This window comes from Alternaria conjuncta (assembly GCF_024043145.1).
Source record: "Alternaria conjuncta strain BMP 0040 chromosome Unknown scaffold_3, whole genome shotgun sequence".
Classification (NCBI taxonomy): Eukaryota; Fungi; Ascomycota; class Dothideomycetes; order Pleosporales; family Pleosporaceae; genus Alternaria; species Alternaria conjuncta.
This window is the reverse complement of record NW_026250092.1, coordinates 1,000,978-1,018,361: the sequence shown is the minus strand read 5'-3', so window position 1 is coordinate 1,018,361 and position 17,384 is coordinate 1,000,978. Positions and strand designations below refer to the sequence as shown.

At 52.1% G+C, this 17,384-nt stretch overlaps 3 protein-coding genes across 3 annotated transcripts; 1 reads left to right on the top strand and 2 right to left on the bottom strand.

The window, feature by feature from the left end:
- Window positions 1-289: 289 nt before the first annotated feature.
- PRPF8 (Pre-mRNA-processing-splicing factor 8) lies at window positions 290-7,925 on the top strand (the record flags this gene model as incomplete). Its single annotated transcript, XM_051466593.1, has 3 exons — window positions 290-4,499; window positions 4,551-5,006; window positions 5,437-7,925. 3 exons carry the CDS (start codon window positions 290-292, stop codon window positions 7,923-7,925), a joined length of 7,155 nt encoding a protein of 2,384 aa, XP_051329448.1.
- Window positions 7,926-11,689: 3,764 nt separating this feature from the next.
- Window positions 11,690-12,876, bottom strand: J4E85_002313 (uncharacterized protein; the record flags this gene model as incomplete). Its single annotated transcript, XM_051466592.1, has 2 exons — window positions 11,690-12,506; window positions 12,563-12,876. The coding sequence occupies 2 exons, from the start codon at window positions 12,874-12,876 to the stop codon at window positions 11,690-11,692; spliced, it is 1,131 nt and encodes a 376-aa protein (XP_051329447.1).
- Window positions 12,877-13,775: 899 nt separating this feature from the next.
- Window positions 13,776-16,608, bottom strand: J4E85_002312 (uncharacterized protein; the record flags this gene model as incomplete). The annotated part of the gene is made up of 3 exons (XM_051466591.1): window positions 13,776-15,257; window positions 15,307-16,014; window positions 16,063-16,608. 3 exons carry the CDS (start codon window positions 16,606-16,608, stop codon window positions 13,776-13,778), a joined length of 2,736 nt encoding a protein of 911 aa, XP_051329446.1.
- Between the last annotated feature and the right edge of the window lie 776 nt (window positions 16,609-17,384).

The following is a 17,384-nucleotide window of genomic DNA, read 5'->3' as shown; positions in this document are numbered from 1 at the left end:
GGAGACCCACGCGCCGACGCGACTTCCCCTTCTTCGACCGCGGCGCCGTCCGCAAAGCTCAGGATTCGACTCCTAAGCTTGTCGCGCGACCAACTGTGCTCAATCCACGAGTTCAGTATAGCACTGTGATCGCGTTATAGAGGTCAGTAATCCCCTTCAACCCTTTATCCCGTAGAAGCTGTGTGGCTCCTACAAATTCGATACTCGATACAGAGGCGCATAATTCCTCCAGTCTCGCGTTTTCATCCCCTCTAACGGCAACAGATTTCTTTCCCTAATATCAGTCAACATGGCTTTTCCCCCACCCCCGCCGCCGCCTCCACCAGGCCCTCCAGGTGCTGGCTACGCGCCGCCACCACCACCACCTCCGCCAGGTCCTCCGGGCTCCGGATATGCGCCGCCACCGCCGCCTCCTCCAGGACCACCAGGTGCGCCTGGTACAGTAGGCCCTCCCGGTATGCGGCCACCTGTCGACCCGCAAGTTGCGAAGTTTGCCCAAAAGAAGAAGGACTGGTTACGGCAACAGCGCCAAAGGTTCGGCGAGAAGCGCAAGGCAGGATTCGTCGAGACACAAAAGGCGGATCTACCCCCGGAGCATCTGCGCAAGGTGTTTAGGGATATCGGCGATGTGTCCCAGAAGAAATTCACCACGGACAAGCGAAGTTATCTCGGTGCGCTCAAGTTCATGCCGCACGCGGTTCTGAAGCTTCTGGAGAACATGCCCATGCCCTGGGAGAGTAGACGAGACGTAAAAGTCCTCTACCACACCAACGGATGTCTGACCCTGGTCAACGAGGTTCCTCGTGTGATCGAGCCCGTCTTCCACGCACAATGGGCAGCCATGTGGCTGGCCATGAGGAAGGAGAAGAGCGATCGCCGACACTTCAAGCGCATGCGTTTCCCGCCTTTCGACGACGAAGAGCCGCCCCTGTCGTACTCGGAGAACATCGAAGACGTTGAGCCACTGGAGCCTATTCAGTTGGAGCTGGACGAGGACGAAGATAGCCCTGTGTACGAGTGGTTCTACGACCACCGCGCGCTTCTCGATACCCCACATGTCAACGGACCCAGCTACGAGACCTGGAACCTTGACCTGCCTCAGATGGCAACGCTATACCGTCTGAGCAAACAGCTTCTCAGCGACATCGTTGATAAGAACTACTTCCACATGTTTGACATGGACAGCTTCCAGACAGCCAAGGCACTCAATGTCGCGATACCCGGAGGGCCCCGTTTCGAGCCATTGTACAAGGACATCGACCCGAACGACGAGGATTTTGGCGAGTTTAACGCTATTGACCGCATCATCTTCCGATCGCCTATCCGAACCGAGTACCGCGTCTCATACCCATACCTCTACAACTCCCTGCCGCGAAGTGTCAAGCTGGCTTGGTATTCTCACCCGCAGGTCGTGTACGTTCGTGCTGAGGACCCGGATTTGCCCGCTTTCTACTTCGACCCTGGAATCAACCCAATCTCTTCAAGAGCTGTAGCACCAAAGAACATCTCCGTAAGCCACGAGGATCTGGTCTTCGGTGAAGATGACGAGGACGACGAAGACGACTTCCAGATGCCCGAAGAGATGGAGCCGTTCATGGCTGACGAGGAGATCTCTACCCCAGACACTGCTTCAGCCATCGCGCTTTGGTGGGCACCCCATCCATTCGACAAGCGATCAGGTCGTATGGTGCGGGCACAGGACGTTCCCCTCGTAAAGCAGTGGTACCTTGAGCACGTTCCTGCGGGTCAGCCCGTCAAGGTCCGGGTCTCTTACCAGAAGTTGCTGAAGACGTTTGTTTTGAACGAGCTTCACAAGAAGCCGCCACAAGCACAAAACAAGCAGAATTTGATGCGGACGCTCAAGAGCACCAAATTCTTCCAGCAGACCAAGATTGATTGGGTTGAGGCCGGTCTGCAGGTTTGCCGACAGGGTTACAACATGCTCAACCTTCTCATCCATCGCAAAAACTTGACTTACTTGCATCTTGACTACAACTTCAACTTGAAGCCTGTCAAGACCCTTACTACCAAGGAGCGCAAGAAGTCACGTTTCGGAAACGCTTTCCATCTCATGCGTGAGATTCTGAGGTTAACGAAGCTCATTGTTGACGCTCAGGTCCAGTACCGTCTAGGCAACATCGACGCCTTCCAACTCGCCGATGGTATCCTTTACGCTTTCAACCACGTCGGTCAGCTGACCGGTATGTACCGTTACAAGTACAAGCTGATGCACCAGATCCGTTCCTGCAAGGATCTCAAGCATTTGATCTACTACCGATTCAACTCTGGCCCTGTCGGAAAGGGTCCTGGGTGTGGTTTCTGGGCTCCTGCTTGGAGAGTTTGGCTATTCTTCATGCGCGGTATCATTCCCCTGCTCGAGCGCTGGCTCGGAAACCTGCTCTCTCGTCAATTTGAGGGCAGGCACAGCAAGGGTGTTGCAAAGACCGTCACCAAGCAACGTGTTGAGTCGCATTTCGACTTGGAGCTCCGCGCTGCTGTGATGAGTGATCTCATGGACATGATGCCTGAGGGCATCAAGCAAAACAAAGTCAACACTGTTCTGCAACATTTGTCAGAGGCATGGCGTTGCTGGAAGAGTAACATCCCTTGGAAGGTACCTGGCCTGCCAGCCCCCATCGAGAACATCATCTTGCGCTACGTCAAGAGCAAGGCAGACTGGTGGATCTCGGTTGCACATTACAACCGTGAGCGTATTCGACGAGGTGCCACCGTTGACAAGACTGTGGCCAAGAAGAACCTGGGTCGATTGACACGTTTGTGGCTCAAGGCAGAGCAGGAACGTCAGCACAATTACATGAAGGACGGTCCTTATGTCTCTTCCGAAGAAGCTGTCGCCATATATACTACCATGGTGCACTGGCTCGAGGCCCGCAAGTTCCAGCCAATTCCCTTCCCAAGTGTCTCTTACAAGCACGACACGAAGATTCTCATCCTGGCCCTGGAGCGTCTCAGGGAAGCGTACTCCGTCAAGGGCCGACTCAACCAGAGTCAGCGTGAAGAGTTGGCTCTCATTGAGCAGGCTTACGATTCCCCGGGTACTACTCTTGCGCGTATCAAGCGCTTCTTGCTCACACAGCGTGCTTTCAAGGAAGTCGGTATCGATATGAACGATAACTACAGCAACATAAACCCTGTGTACGACATCGAGCCCATGGAGAAGATCACCGACGCCTACCTCGATCAGTACCTATGGTACCAGGCTGATCAACGGCACCTATTCCCAGCCTGGATCAAGCCCTCAGATTCCGAGGTTCCACCTCTGCTGACCTACAAGTGGGCGCAGGGTATCAACAACCTTGACAAGGTCTGGGAGAGCCAAGATGGAGAGTGCAACGTCATGATCGAAACTCAGCTGTCGAAGGTCTATGAGAAGATTGATCTTACCATGTTGAACCGTTTGTTGCGTCTCATCATGGACCACAACTTGGCGGATTACATCACAGCGAAGAACAACGTGCAACTCAACTACAAGGACATGAACCACGTCAACGCGTACGGTATGATTCGTGGTCTCCAATTCTCTGGTTTCGTCTTCCAGTTCTATGGTCTTGTACTGGATATCCTCCTTCTAGGTTTACAGCGTGCAAACGAGATTGCTGGTGCACCAGAGAGCCCCAACGACTTCTTGCAGTTCAAGGACAAGGAGACCGAGGTGCGCCACCCGATCCGATTGTACACCAGGTACATTGACCGCATCTGGGTCTTCTTCAGGTTCACCGCTGAGGAGTCTCGCGATCTGATTCAGCGTTTCCTCACTGAGAACCCGGATCCTAACTTTGAGAACGTCATTGGATACAAGAACAAGAAGTGCTGGCCGCGTGACTCGAGGATGCGACTGATGCGTCACGATGTCAACCTTGGTCGCGCAGTCTTCTGGGATCTCAAGAACCGCCTACCACGATCGGTCACTACGATCGAGTGGGACGACACCTTCGCTAGTGTCTACAGTCGCGACAACCCCAACTTGCTGTTCTCCATGAACGGTTTCGAAGTCCGTATCCTGCCCAAGATCCGAAACTTGACTGGCGAATTCCCTGTTAAGGACAGCGTATGGTCTCTTGTCGACAACTCCACCAAGGAGCGTACCGCGGATGCCTTCTTGCAGGTGACCGAAGAAGATATTCAGAAGTTCAACAACCGCATTCGACAGATTCTGATGTCTTCTGGATCTACTACATTCACGAAGATTGCGAACAAGTGGAACACGACTCTTATTGCGCTCTTCACCTACTACCGTGAGGCTGCGGTGTCCACCGTCAACCTACTCGATACGATCGTGAAGTGCGAGACCAAGATCCAGACGCGTGTCAAGATTGGTTTGAACTCCAAGATGCCTTCGCGTTTCCCTCCTGCTGTGTTCTACACGCCCAAGGAACTTGGTGGTCTGGGTATGATTTCTGGATCTCACATTCTTATCCCAACCAGTGATAAGAGATGGTCAAAGCAGACTGACACTGGCGTCACGCATTACCGTGCCGGTAAGAAACTACCCCGTATAAAATGGAATGAAACTTATGCTAACTTAATAGGTATGTCGCACGATGAGGAGACTCTCATTCCTAACATCTTCCGATACATTATCCCATGGGAGTCTGAGTTCGTCGACTCCCAACGTGTCTGGATGGAATACTCCCAGAAGCGTCAGGAGGCGCAGCAACAGAACCGCCGACTAACCCTCGAGGACCTGGAGGACAGCTGGGACCGTGGTCTCCCTCGTATTAACACCCTGTTCCAGAAGGACCGCAGTACCCTCAGTTTCGACAAGGGTTTCCGCGCACGGACCGAGTTCAAGATTTACCAACACATGAAGAGCAACCCCTTCTGGTGGACGAGCCAACGCCACGACGGTAAATTATGGAATCTTAACGCGTACAGAACAGATGTTATTCAGGCTTTGGGTGGTGTTGAGACCATCCTGGAGCACACTTTGTTCAAGGCAACGGCCTTCCCATCGTGGGAGGGTCTCTTCTGGGAAAAGGCATCAGGTACGTTTTTCCGTGTACTGAGTACAGTCTCGGTCTTTCTTTACTCATCTCTCTACACTTCCTGCCACCATTGTATTCCCCAACTCGCTTTTTAACCCTACCCTTTGAACGTCGTGCCACCATCGTACACCCCAACACCCTCTATCCCCAAGCCTTCTATCAGAACACGATCACGTGTCGGTTGCAAGCCTTGGCTTCAGCCTGACCCTCGATACTGGTTCGCAGGAAAAGCTCGATTGTCCCAACCAGAATACACTCTCATCACGTGCTGCTGCTGGTGCCTCACCTCCGTCACGTGCGGATGCGGGTGCCTGGAGAGATACATGAGCATAAAATTCTTCCACTCCTCCCCTTGTCATTTACTCTTCTCCGTCACGATCACTCCGAATACTTCACGCTTCTGTGCATAACAATGCTAACTTTCGTATAGGTTTTGAGGAGTCTATGAAATTCAAGAAGCTCACCAACGCCCAACGTTCCGGTCTCAACCAGATCCCCAACCGTCGCTTCACACTTTGGTGGTCACCTACCATCAACCGAGCCAACGTCTACGTTGGTTTTCAGGTCCAACTCGATCTCACTGGTATCTTCTTGCACGGCAAGATCCCCACCCTCAAGATTTCGCTCATCCAGATTTTCCGTGCCCATTTGTGGCAGAAGATCCATGAGTCCGTCGTCATGGACTTGTGTCAGGTCTTCGACCAAGAGCTCGAGGCTCTCGGTATCGAGACGGTTCAAAAGGAGACTATTCATCCGCGAAAGTCGTACAAGATGAACAGTTCTTGTGCTGATATTCTCCTCTTCGCCAGCCACAAGTGGAGCGTATCACCACCATCTATGCTTTACGACACCAAGGATACCATGAGCGCCACGACGACAAACAAGTTCTGGATTGACGTCCAATTGCGATACGGTGACTACGATTCTCACGACATTGAGCGTTACGTCCGCGCCAAGTACCTCGACTACACTCAGGACAGTATGAGCATCTACCCGTCCGCTACTGGTCTCATGATCGGTATCGACCTGGCTTACAACTTGTACTCTGCATACGGACAATACTTCCCTGGTCTTAAGCAACTCGTTCAACAAGCCATGGCAAAGGTCATGAAGGCTAACCCTGCGCTCTACGTCCTACGCGAGCGTATCAGGAAGGGTCTTCAGCTGTACGCATCTGAGAGTTCTCAAGAGTTCCTCAACTCACAGAACTACTCTGAGCTGTTCAGCAACCAGATCCAGCTGTTCATCGACGATACCAATGTCTACCGTGTGACAATCCACAAGACCTTCGAGGGTAACTTGACGACCAAGCCTATCAACGGTGCTATCTTCATCTTCAACCCTCGCACTGGACAACTGTTCTTGAAGATTATCCATACTAGTGTTTGGGCTGGTCAGAAGCGTCTTGGTCAACTAGCCAAGTGGAAGACGGCCGAAGAAGTAGCGGCCCTTATCCGGTCTCTGCCTGTGGAGGAGCAGCCGAAGCAGCTCATCGTCACTCGTAAGGGTCTGCTTGATCCTCTTGAGGTCCACTTGCTTGACTTCCCCAACATCTCCATCCGTGCCTCGGAACTGCAACTGCCTTTCCAGGCGGCTATGAAGGTCGAGAAGCTCGGTGACATGATCCTACGAGCGACTGGACCTCAGATGGTGCTCTTCAACTTGTACGACGAATGGCTGAAGACCATCTCCTCATACACGGCCTTCTCCCGTTTGATCCTCATCCTGCGCGCCCTGCACGTCAACCAGGACAAGACGAAGCTGCTCTTGCGTCCAGACAAGACTGTCATCACACAGGAGCATCACATCTGGCCCTCACTAGCTGACGAAGACTGGATCAAGGTTGAAGTTCAACTTCGAGATCTCATCTTGCTTGATTACGGCAAGAAGAACAACGTCAACACTTCATCGCTCACCAGCAGTGAAGTGCGTGACATTATCCTGGGTATGGAGATCTCAGCTCCTTCGATGCAACGTCAACAGGCTGCCGAGATCGACAAGCAGCAGGAGGAGCAACAGCAACTGACTGCTGTCACGACTAAGACGCAGAACATCCACGGTGAGGAGATGGTTGTCACAACCACATCACAGTACGAGCAGGCATCGTTCGCCTCCAAGACTGAGTGGCGGACGAGGGCTGTGGCTACTTCCAACTTGCGCACTCGTGCGAACAACATCTACATTAACTCTGAGGATGTCAAGGAGGAAGGTCACTTCACGTACGTCATGCCCAAGAACGTACTGAAGCGCTTCATCACCATCGCCGATCTCCGTGTTCAAGTTGCCGGTTACCTGTACGGAAAGTCGCCAGCGGACAACGACCAAGTCAAGGAGATCAGCACCATCGTCATGATTCCTCAAGTAGGCAACACCCGCGATGTTCAGCTACCCAAGGAATTGCCCAATCATGAGTACCTGGACAATCTCGAGCCCCTCGGAATCATTCACACTGTCAGTGGCAACGAGCCGCCATACATGCAAGCCAGCGACGTCACTCAGCACGCTCGCCTCATGAACCAGCACCCTAGCTGGGACAAGAAGACCGTCTCAATGACAGTTTCCTTCACACCTGGTTCCGTTTCGCTCGCTGCATGGGCCCTCACTCCTGACGGCTACAAGTGGGGTGCTCAGAACAAGGACACCATGTCTGACAACCCAACTGGTTTCAGCACCAGCTTCGGTGAGAAGTGCCAGTTGCTACTTTCAGACAAGATCCGAGGTTACTTCCTCGTACCAGACAACGGCGTCTGGAACTACAGCTTCATGGGTAGCACATTCGGTACCGTGGAGAAGAGGCCGGTTCATGTGCGTCTCGACACACCTGTACGCTTCTACGACAGCATCCATCGCCCATTGCACTTCCACAACTTCGCTGAGTTGGAGGATGTCTGGGTCGATCGCGAGAACCAGTTTGAGTAGACGGGACGATGTACAACAAAAGGAGGAGTGTATCTGGGTAGGAGTATACCCTCTCACGGCGTTCCTAGGGATTTGGCGTTTTTGCATCATCGCATCATTGATTGCATGGATAGTGGAGAATGGGCGATGATTGAGATTGGGTAGCAAAAACGTGCATAGTGTATTATAATGATTTCAGCGAAATGCATACTGAACTTACAACATTTCTTCCATGCCGTTGTGATTACTGCGCCTGCTGCTCTGAACTACTCGACATTTCGCTGTCTGTACTAACTTCTACCGATGAGCCAGCGTTTTGCTCCTGCGCTCTAACACCTTTGGTTCCAGCAATGGCGACGGTGAGAGGAGAGGGTTGAACGTTGTGACTATTGAGCTACTCAGCACTGAAGCCCAGCTATCAAAGCACGTGCGACTTACCCTTGCTCTTCTTATGCTCGAGACTGAATGCCAAATCCCCCTTGTCAGATGCAGTTGACGACGTCGAAACTGACGTCATAGGTTTGGTCGCAAGCTTCAACGGCCGCTTTCCGCTTTCTGTGAGGTGTTCGCGCGGCATAGTACTCGAATTTTCGAAGGTCGTGTGCGATGAGAGAGGTTGGATATAAATTAGATAAGGTTGTGCTGTTGTTGAAAGGAGATGTCTCTTTTCTGCACGTGGTGCCCCGCATCATCTTAAACCTTCGATACTTCCCAACGCGGTCAGCTACAAACGAGTACTTGCACTTGCTCTCTCAGATTTTGTGGCTCAGCTCTAGTACTCGTACAATGGCTTTGCACCTAATTTCATCGCAAGCATGTTACAGCCTCTATTCCAACACTGTAGTCTATCATCGCTATCCCACAGTACTGCGGTAACCTAGAGGCGACCTAAAGACAACAAGCTAACTACACCTCCCGCATGCTATACGATTTATACGCAATGAGATACTCTATCAAAGATAGAAGTATTGCATATCCGAGAACTCCTCCACTCCATCATCCACAACCCACCTGCCTCGCTCTTTCCGGGGGTTGTATGACACACGCTTCATTCCCCACTTGGTACCTTCGAAGCCATATCCCTCGACGGCAAAGCTTTCGAAAGACAAGTTTATCGAGACGTCCTCAAGACTCTGGAATGTATTCACGATCTCTCGCGCTGTTTCTAGAACCGCAGAGCAACCGGCTCGCTGTAGATCCAACCGTGCATAGTATATCGAACGGAATCTTACGTCGAGAGTTCTGTGTTCTATGTTCTTATTGCTAGAGTCTCTTGCAATCATCTTCAGAAACAAGTTAATGCCGTTGCGCAAGCGCTCTCGATTTATACAGAACGCGAAATACCCGGATTGGAGGTTGATAAAGACAACGAACTTCCTGATTTGTTTGGCGATGGCACAAAAGGTGGTGTTGAAGTGCGCATTTTGGGGGTGCTTCTGGTTGTTGAGCATCTTTCCACAGGGCGCCAATTTGAAGGACTGGTTACAGAGTCGGATATTCATCGAGCCTGTGTCGATTGCTACTACGAATGACTTTTGTTTGTAGAGTACTGTGCGAACTTCGTTGCTGATTTGCTTTCCGGCGAGCATTATGTTTAGGATTCTCCCGCGTCCCGTGTCTTCGTCTCGGCGGGCCATCGGCCACCTTTTCCCGATATTCTCAGGAAGGTGATGGTTGATGATCATCTCGCGAAGCTCGAGGGGAAGATCCATGATGCGGAAATTCCAAGGCTGGCCGTGATGCTCGGAGCAGGCTCCTAGTGCCGTCTCGTTCCAAGGGCAGGGTGCTATCTGCGAGGGTTTACTGCATTGTAATCCTGTCCCGGTGAGATATTGACAGCGTCTCGACATTTTGTGATTGGGCACTGGCGATATCGGTTTGAAGTAGATACGGTGGTTATCGCTGGTTGAGTGAGGTGATGTCGATGGTGATGATAGTGTGGTTATCGCTGGTTGAGTAAGGTGATGTCGATGTTGATGAGAGCGTGGTCTTTTCTTGAACGTAGATGGGAATGAGAAGCATAGAGAAAGAGATTTTTGCGGTACTTTATACAAATGGACACCGAAAACAAGAACATGACGCAGCGAGAAATAGAACACCAAACCATGGTTGCGCGCGACCATACCAAGCTCTACCACAGTCCTGGCACGGCCCACAATTGGCGAGCCACTCACGAATACTGCGATTCAAAACAGATCTGCAGAACACAGTAATACAAAACAATCAAGTCATGAAATCTGGTCTTACTATAGGCTCCGGGGTGTTCAGTTTCCCCTAATCCCAACGCGCCTTTAGTAACCCTTGAACCTCATCATCATACCACTTCCATCCCGCCGGCACAGCGCACCCAAACTCATCCCAACCATGGTCCAACCTGCTCATGTCCAAGTCACCTACGTACCAACCTGGCGGTTTCTCATCATTCTGGAGAGCTTCGATTTGCATCAAACTGATATCTTTGTACCGCCTCGGAACGATGAACTGAGCTGGATGTGAACGATCTGTTGGATCGATGAGGTACTCATACTTCAAACATGGAGCTGTGACCACATGTGTCGAAAGTTTGTAGTGAGACGGAGTAAAGCGGAGTCTCCCCTGATGATCTTCGATGGGAGGTGGACAGAACACGGGAAGGAATCGAAAACTTGCGTGAGTGGTCGTTATATCGGGTTTGGTTGGTTGGCGAATGCCGTCAACGTTCAGCGCTATGGTCCATGTATGCTTATCGCCGATGCGACGATGGCCATAATCTACAAGCGATGTCAATATCGGCTGATGCTCTGAGACTGTACAGTTTTGTGCATCGCGTATGTCTAGAGGCTCGGTGGGTAGATCGAGAATACGCTTCTTTATCTTCAAGAGCCGCGCGAGACCATCGGATGAACCATCAGCTGCGTGTTTCATGAGGAACGAGCGTTGGAGAATGAAGGTCGGGTATGGTAGAAGGGAGTATGCGTGCGACCAAGTGATTATGTTGAAGACTTCTGTTACCGAGGGCTGGAGCAAAGCAGCGCAAAGCGGGGAATCGCAGCTGCTGAGGAGGACCAAATGAGGGCAATCGCATGACGGACGTACTTTCGCTTTCTGCTTACAGTTGCGGACATGCTTATCGAAGTGATATAACTGTCATTTGTTAGCTCTATGCGTCTTCTTTAAAGCAGATTCAGCTAAAAAGGGCGTACTTCATCGCAGTCTTCGAGTGGTGGCGGGATCTCGGGCCCAACCCATCCATCCTTCTCTAGGTATGCTTGCATTTTCGTAGTTGAAGAACCTCTTCGAACAAAGATAATAAGCTGATGTGTGCCAGGTCTGCGAAGGAAAAAGCAGATTGCAAAGCTGTTGCTGATGATAGCATCAGTTTCTGCTTGGACGTTGCGAAACTCCACCGGTGAAGCGAAAAACGGCTTCAACGCATTGTTGATGTTGTATTGGGTCTTTATAGTAGTTTCATAGACGTGCTTTAGCGTTTTACACACGCGAGACAAGGCTATGATATCCCTGATTTCGAGTTGCTGCAAGATAGACGCTTGGACGGGGGTGTGTCGATCGATAAGACCTACAAGGTCGAACATGTCTGAGTTCAAGAGTGCTTGAGTAGTGAGAAGATAGGGAGTGTGTGAGTAGCCAGGAGAGTAAAATGGAAAAGAACGAGCAAAGGAAACTATATGCTAGTCGGGGAGCGTGAAGAAGACGTTGATGTGATCTAGAGAGCATGGAAAGAAAAGGACACTGCGTATGCGTCAACGACTGAAAAAAACACGAAACGCAGACACATCTACAATCCATCACTCCCGCTTCAACCACGCCAAATTCACAGCACTCAAACAACCTTCCTCCCCCTTCTCCAACCAGCCCAACAAATTCTCCATACCCAACCTCTCAAACCCAACATGACTCTCGACACTCGCACCCGCCGTATGACTCAACACCATAACATTGTTCCTCTGCACCAACCTCTCATTCACATCGGGCTCATTAGCATGAACATCCAGCCCCGCCGCCGAAACGATCCCATCATCCAACGCCGTATTAAGCGCCTCCTCATCCACCAACTTGCCCCTCGCAATATTCACAAGCCTCGCCCCCTTCTTAAACTGTCCAAACTCCTTCGTCGAAAGCAGCGTATCCCCCGAGAACGGCGTAGCAAGTAGCACGCAATCCGACGACGACAGCAGCTCCTCCAGGCTCGCACACCACCTCGCCCCAATTTCCTTCTCCCTCTCTTCCATTCTCACAACATCGTAATAAGCAATCTTCATGTCAAAAGCGCGACTAGCCTTCTCCGCAACACGCATACCGATGCGACCCAGCCCGACAATACCAAGCGTGCTGCCATTGGGATTGTGCGTCACGGCCGCAATGTTCTGATTCGCGTTGCGGAACTGCTCTGGGTCGCACGATCGCGCTGCGAGGAAGGACCAGGTGATTGCGCGGTAGCAGGACAGGATTAGTACGATGGCGGCGTCGGCGACGGATTCGGTGCATGCGGAGGCGCTGTTGCAGTATATGGTTCCTGCGTGTGAGGCGAGGTATTGCGTGTTTACCCAGTCGAAACCTGCGCCGGCTGAGGCATAGATTTTGCAGGAGGAGGGGAGGAGGTCGCTTGGGGGAGGGTTAGTGCGTGGGGTTGCGAGGGAAGGGGATGGTGGTGGACGTACATGAGTTCTTCATCCCAATTCCCCATTTCGCCGCCTGTGTTCCAGAAGGGTCGGTACATGCCTACGAAATCGCCCCATTTTTTCTCTTTGAGCGCTTGTTTGAAGTCTTCTCTAGCCATCGAGTATGTTCTTATGATGTTGAATTTGTTGTTTAGCTCTGCGTACAAGTCATGGTTCCACCGGATATCGTCGCCGAGATGGAGTATGGTTGGCTTTGACGCAGACGAAGCGTCCGACGTCAAAGATGAGGTTTCGTATGGCGTTGCAGGCGCAGGCAGCCCAGAGTCCTGGGGCGTTGGTGTTGCGGATGACATGATTTATCGTCGAATGTATAAATGCTCAGATGCGATAGATATGCGAGTAGAAAGACAGTATGAAAGTAAACGTATATCGAGGGCCGAAGTGCAGAGAGTAAAATGAAGCTGCCGCCGATTTCGCTGGCTCTAGAAGCGATCTCTTGTCTCGCAGTCCGCTCTCAAGACCCTAAAAGTGATGTAAACCCGAGAACCAGACACTCGGGTACACTTGCTTAATATCGCAACCTTCTAGATCTCCTTCTTTCCGACTGCTTACTCGCAGGTCTCCTAGTATCCACTGCAAACCAGATGAAGAAGCGACAGGCAGAGTTCTCAAAGGTGCTGTGATGTATTCGACAACGGAAAACTTCATAAACAAAATGATGTTGTATTACAACGAGCACGTATAGCGCACGTAACGTGGCGTGCATGAAAGAGGACGTGGGGCAACAAGCCGCTGGCAAGCGGTGAAGATAAGGTTATCGATACCAAGAGCTGCACTACGCAATCAGAGCCTCCACGTGGTATATATATGCGCCTTATCCCTGTCGCATTCTTACGTGTTTACCGACCAGCATCACCGGTGTGTATGAGCTGACATCAGGGTGTTGTACTAGTTAGCTCCGTTCCACCATGTTATCTGAGAGTCAAGGAAATGTAGCTGGTTGGTGGAATGGTTGAAAATGCATTTTGAGTGTATCGAGCACAAGGTATAGTTGCAATGCAGATGTGATTCCAAAATCCCTTGTATTCGCTGTATACAAGGTGCTTAGGAATTACACCTCTAACATAAGATATATAAAACCGCCCATTCGTTCACTCGCTCATGTAGGACGGAGTAGAGCTCTTTCCCCACCAAACGCCGATATCTACGCCAATCATAGCTTCGTGAAAACATTACTGTTTGAAATACTCACTCAGAACCAGTTTACTAAAGCCGTACTAGCCGGATTCGACGGGTTGCCCCCGTGACCATACTGAGTAACCATGTCGTCCCAAAGCGTCCAGTCCATGTCGCCATTGTCCATCATGACGGCGTCGTCAACCTGCTGCTGCTGCTGCCCGTTGCCGCCCATGAGCATGCCATTCAAAGCAGTGTTGCCGGCGTTGTCGATGCTGAAATCCATGTTGGTGGTTGGAAGCATGCCGTCGCCAAACGTGGGGTAGCCATTCGCCTTTGTTGGTGGATGCGCGCCATGTGTGCCGTATGGATGTATTGAAGTGGTGGTGTTCGAGCGCGGAGGCTGCGAAGTCGTGGACGGGGCAGCAAAGTTTGGAAAGTCTACGGTTGTCCCGTCATAGACTCCACCAGCACCCATGACATCGTTGATCACATTGTCAAGGCCGAATTCAAACAAGTCACCGAATTCCTTCCCAGGACTGCTATTGCTGTGACCTCGTGTGCCGTTTGCTGGTCCATTCGGTAATTGTCGTTGCCCACTCATGCCGTCTCCATTCTGCAGCGGACTGTTCCGCGATTTGGCTTGCGTGGGGCTGTTCGGCCAACTTCCAAGTTCAGTGCTAGGCATGTCTCCCAACTTCGGTGCAGCAGGTCGCAGCATGCTGTCCAGGATGTCGGCGTCTTGTTGTGATGTGGTCACTCCTGACTGGTTCATCTGACTCTGCGCAGATGGCATCTGGAACGAGAATGGGCTGTTACCAAACTGCCCGCTTCGAATAGCCAAGCTAGCCCGCTCAAGAGCCAACTCTCGCTCTCGCGCAACCCTTGCTTTCGTGAGCAATTTTCTGAGCGGTTTCCACAGAGTTCCTTGCTGGCCTTTGCGGAGTGGCGACGCGTCGTTGAGCGGGAACCACCAACGGCCCGCCGTGGCTTCTAGGGCCCTCCATGCGCGCTCTACGGCTTCGCCTTTGGTACGGACGCATAGCTCAGAAAGCAGAAAGGCGATGGCGTGCCATTGCACATACGTGCGGAAGAGCCAGCCCCATTTCATAGTTCGCGCCTCGGTCTCGAGCAGCATGGAGTACTCCACATTCTCAAGCGAGGTAATGAAAAGCTTATCCTTGGTTTCCTGGGGCAACGTCGCACCCCCATCTTTCCGCTGATATGGATGATATACTATCAACCACATCTTGCTCATGATGAGCCTGGAAATCGTCGCCGTAACCCAACAAATCGGAATAGTCATATCGCAGTTCTTGAGGTATTTGTTTTCCATGGCCTGGTGGCACTCTGTTATCCACTTCTCCTTCTGCTCGATCGTCATGCCAGCGAAGTACTCGGTGCACCTAGCGGGTCCCGGAGGTATGTATGCGATGCGGCGCATGATGTGAGCGATTTCGAAGCGGAGGAGGCAGAAGGTCATGTCTGTGAAGCCCTGTCGCTCTTCGGGGAACTCGGTCATGTCGGGGTGTATATCTGTGTCGTTCACATTGAGGGGCTGCGAGGTATTAGCATACATGTGCGGGACTTGAGTCGAAAAGACTTACCATCTTGGTATCAAACTGAGCTTCCACAATGGTGGGATCGCAGCCGTGGTCTTCGGAGGATCGTGCGTCGAGAATACAAATCTGCCACCAAAGCCGCCTTCGCATCTCGATCTCGAATGGTGGCAGACCGAAGTGGCTGCCATCTCGGTGTATTCCGAGCGTCTGCGCGATACGTACAACCAGGCCAGTCAGCGTCCAGATCTTGCGCGCGTCATCGTTGCGCCGCATCAAGACGAGGAAGATGACAAACGACTGCAGTATAATAACCTCGTCGCAGTAAAGGAAGTTTGCCCTCGCCAAGGCCTGTTCCAGTCCAAATCGATATCGATTCAGCAGTGTAGCTCTGTCTTCTCCCCATCTTTCCAGACAGGTTTCCGTGGTGGAGCTTGTTACGGCGCCGTAGTATACGGCAAACAGGAGCGTTTCCAACCCTTTACTCACTTTATCGGGATGTGCGAAGGCGTCGAAGACGGTAGGCTCGAAGGTGGGAATGTGCAAGACCTTGACTAAGGACTCGACGTTCTCCTTGTAGACTTCCCAGAACTGGCGAGCTTGTTGCTCGGGAGGATGCAGCGCGTGCATATCGACGTTGGAGGAACTGTAGCCGAAGATGAAGCCCTGGGCCGAGGACATGTTGGACGATTCGGGCGACTGTGCGTCATCTTCGTCCTCGTCGTTCTCTATGAGTATCGCCTTTAGATCTTCGACCTGGGATGCATCAGCGTAGTTACTGTTTAGTCAGTTCTTCGTACATACCTCGTTGTTCAGGGAAGCCCAGAAAGAGTTGTTGATATAACGGCTCCGGCCATTCTCAACCACCAGGCGTCCGAAGCGGCTCTCGAGACCCTCGACGCTGGTGTCTGTCGCGACCTTTGCGCCATGCTGCTTGGCAGGCCACTTTACGCCGCTGTTCCCGTTGGGGCATCCCTCTTCGCTCGTGCTGCTGTGTCGCTCCTTCTCACGGTCGGCGGCTTCCTGCTCGTGGCCCTCCACCTGGGCATTCAGGCTGGTGACGACGCCCTCCAAGCGCCTCAGCCTCTCCAGCAACTCGGCATCTGGTGGTTTCCTGCTCTTGCGCGGCGCACGTCCAGGTCCGGGGAAGATGCAGTCGATTTTGGCGCGTAGACAGTTGGAACACGGGTTCTTTTTGTCGCATTTGACTTTGCGCCTGCGGCAGGTTACGCACGACCGGGGGTTTGGCGTCGGCCCAGCACCACCACCGGGTGAGGGGCCGCTGATGCTGCCGCTTGGCCTGTGTGTGCCATTGGGCGGACTCTGGCTCTGCTGCGTATTGTCCGACATTGTACGAGAGGTGGATGACACTGGGAATAGTCTCTTCTCTCACCCAGACGTCTTCTCACTCTTGACACTCGCACCTCCGTGTGGCTTGACTCTTGCGGCGAGACCCTGGTCGATTGTCGGTGCTGACCCAACTTCACTCTCCGACCACTGTGTACGAACCCAGTACGAAGCGGAACATTCCCGGTGGGGCATGCAGTCTCTGGCGAATCAAACTATGGCGCATCAACGCCCGAGCAGATCAGGCTGGTCAACCATGAAATATTGGGACAGAGACGGAAAGTCGATTGGCTGACTTGCAAACCTGCGGAGGAAGCAGCGCACATTATGCCTTACGCCCGACTAAAACCGACGCAACGTCATCCACGGCTGGGACTGAGCATCTGATAACCAACAGCAGTCCTGTCAGGCGGCCCGTTGCAGTCAGATTACTACAAACCCCATATGCCTAAAGTGCTCTTTGAGTCATTCCAGTCAGGCCACCCGTGTGCAGCACATCGTTCGCGACTTAGTCCAAGTTGGAACTCAATCGACACATCACCGTAGAACTATGTCGGGGCCCACGGAGACCTGCCAATGCATCAAGCAGAAAAGTCGAAACAACACGTCACAAGGTGATTTGGAACAGGACCAGGGTTCACGATGTGCTACCAATGTAAGTCTGTCCGCGTCCCGTGGACTGCGAGGAATCGGTCAAAAATTCGGAGCTACCAATCATCTCCGCAAGTCCGCCTTAATCCGACATGCATGCGTCCAAGGACTTTTCCGAGAACAGACAT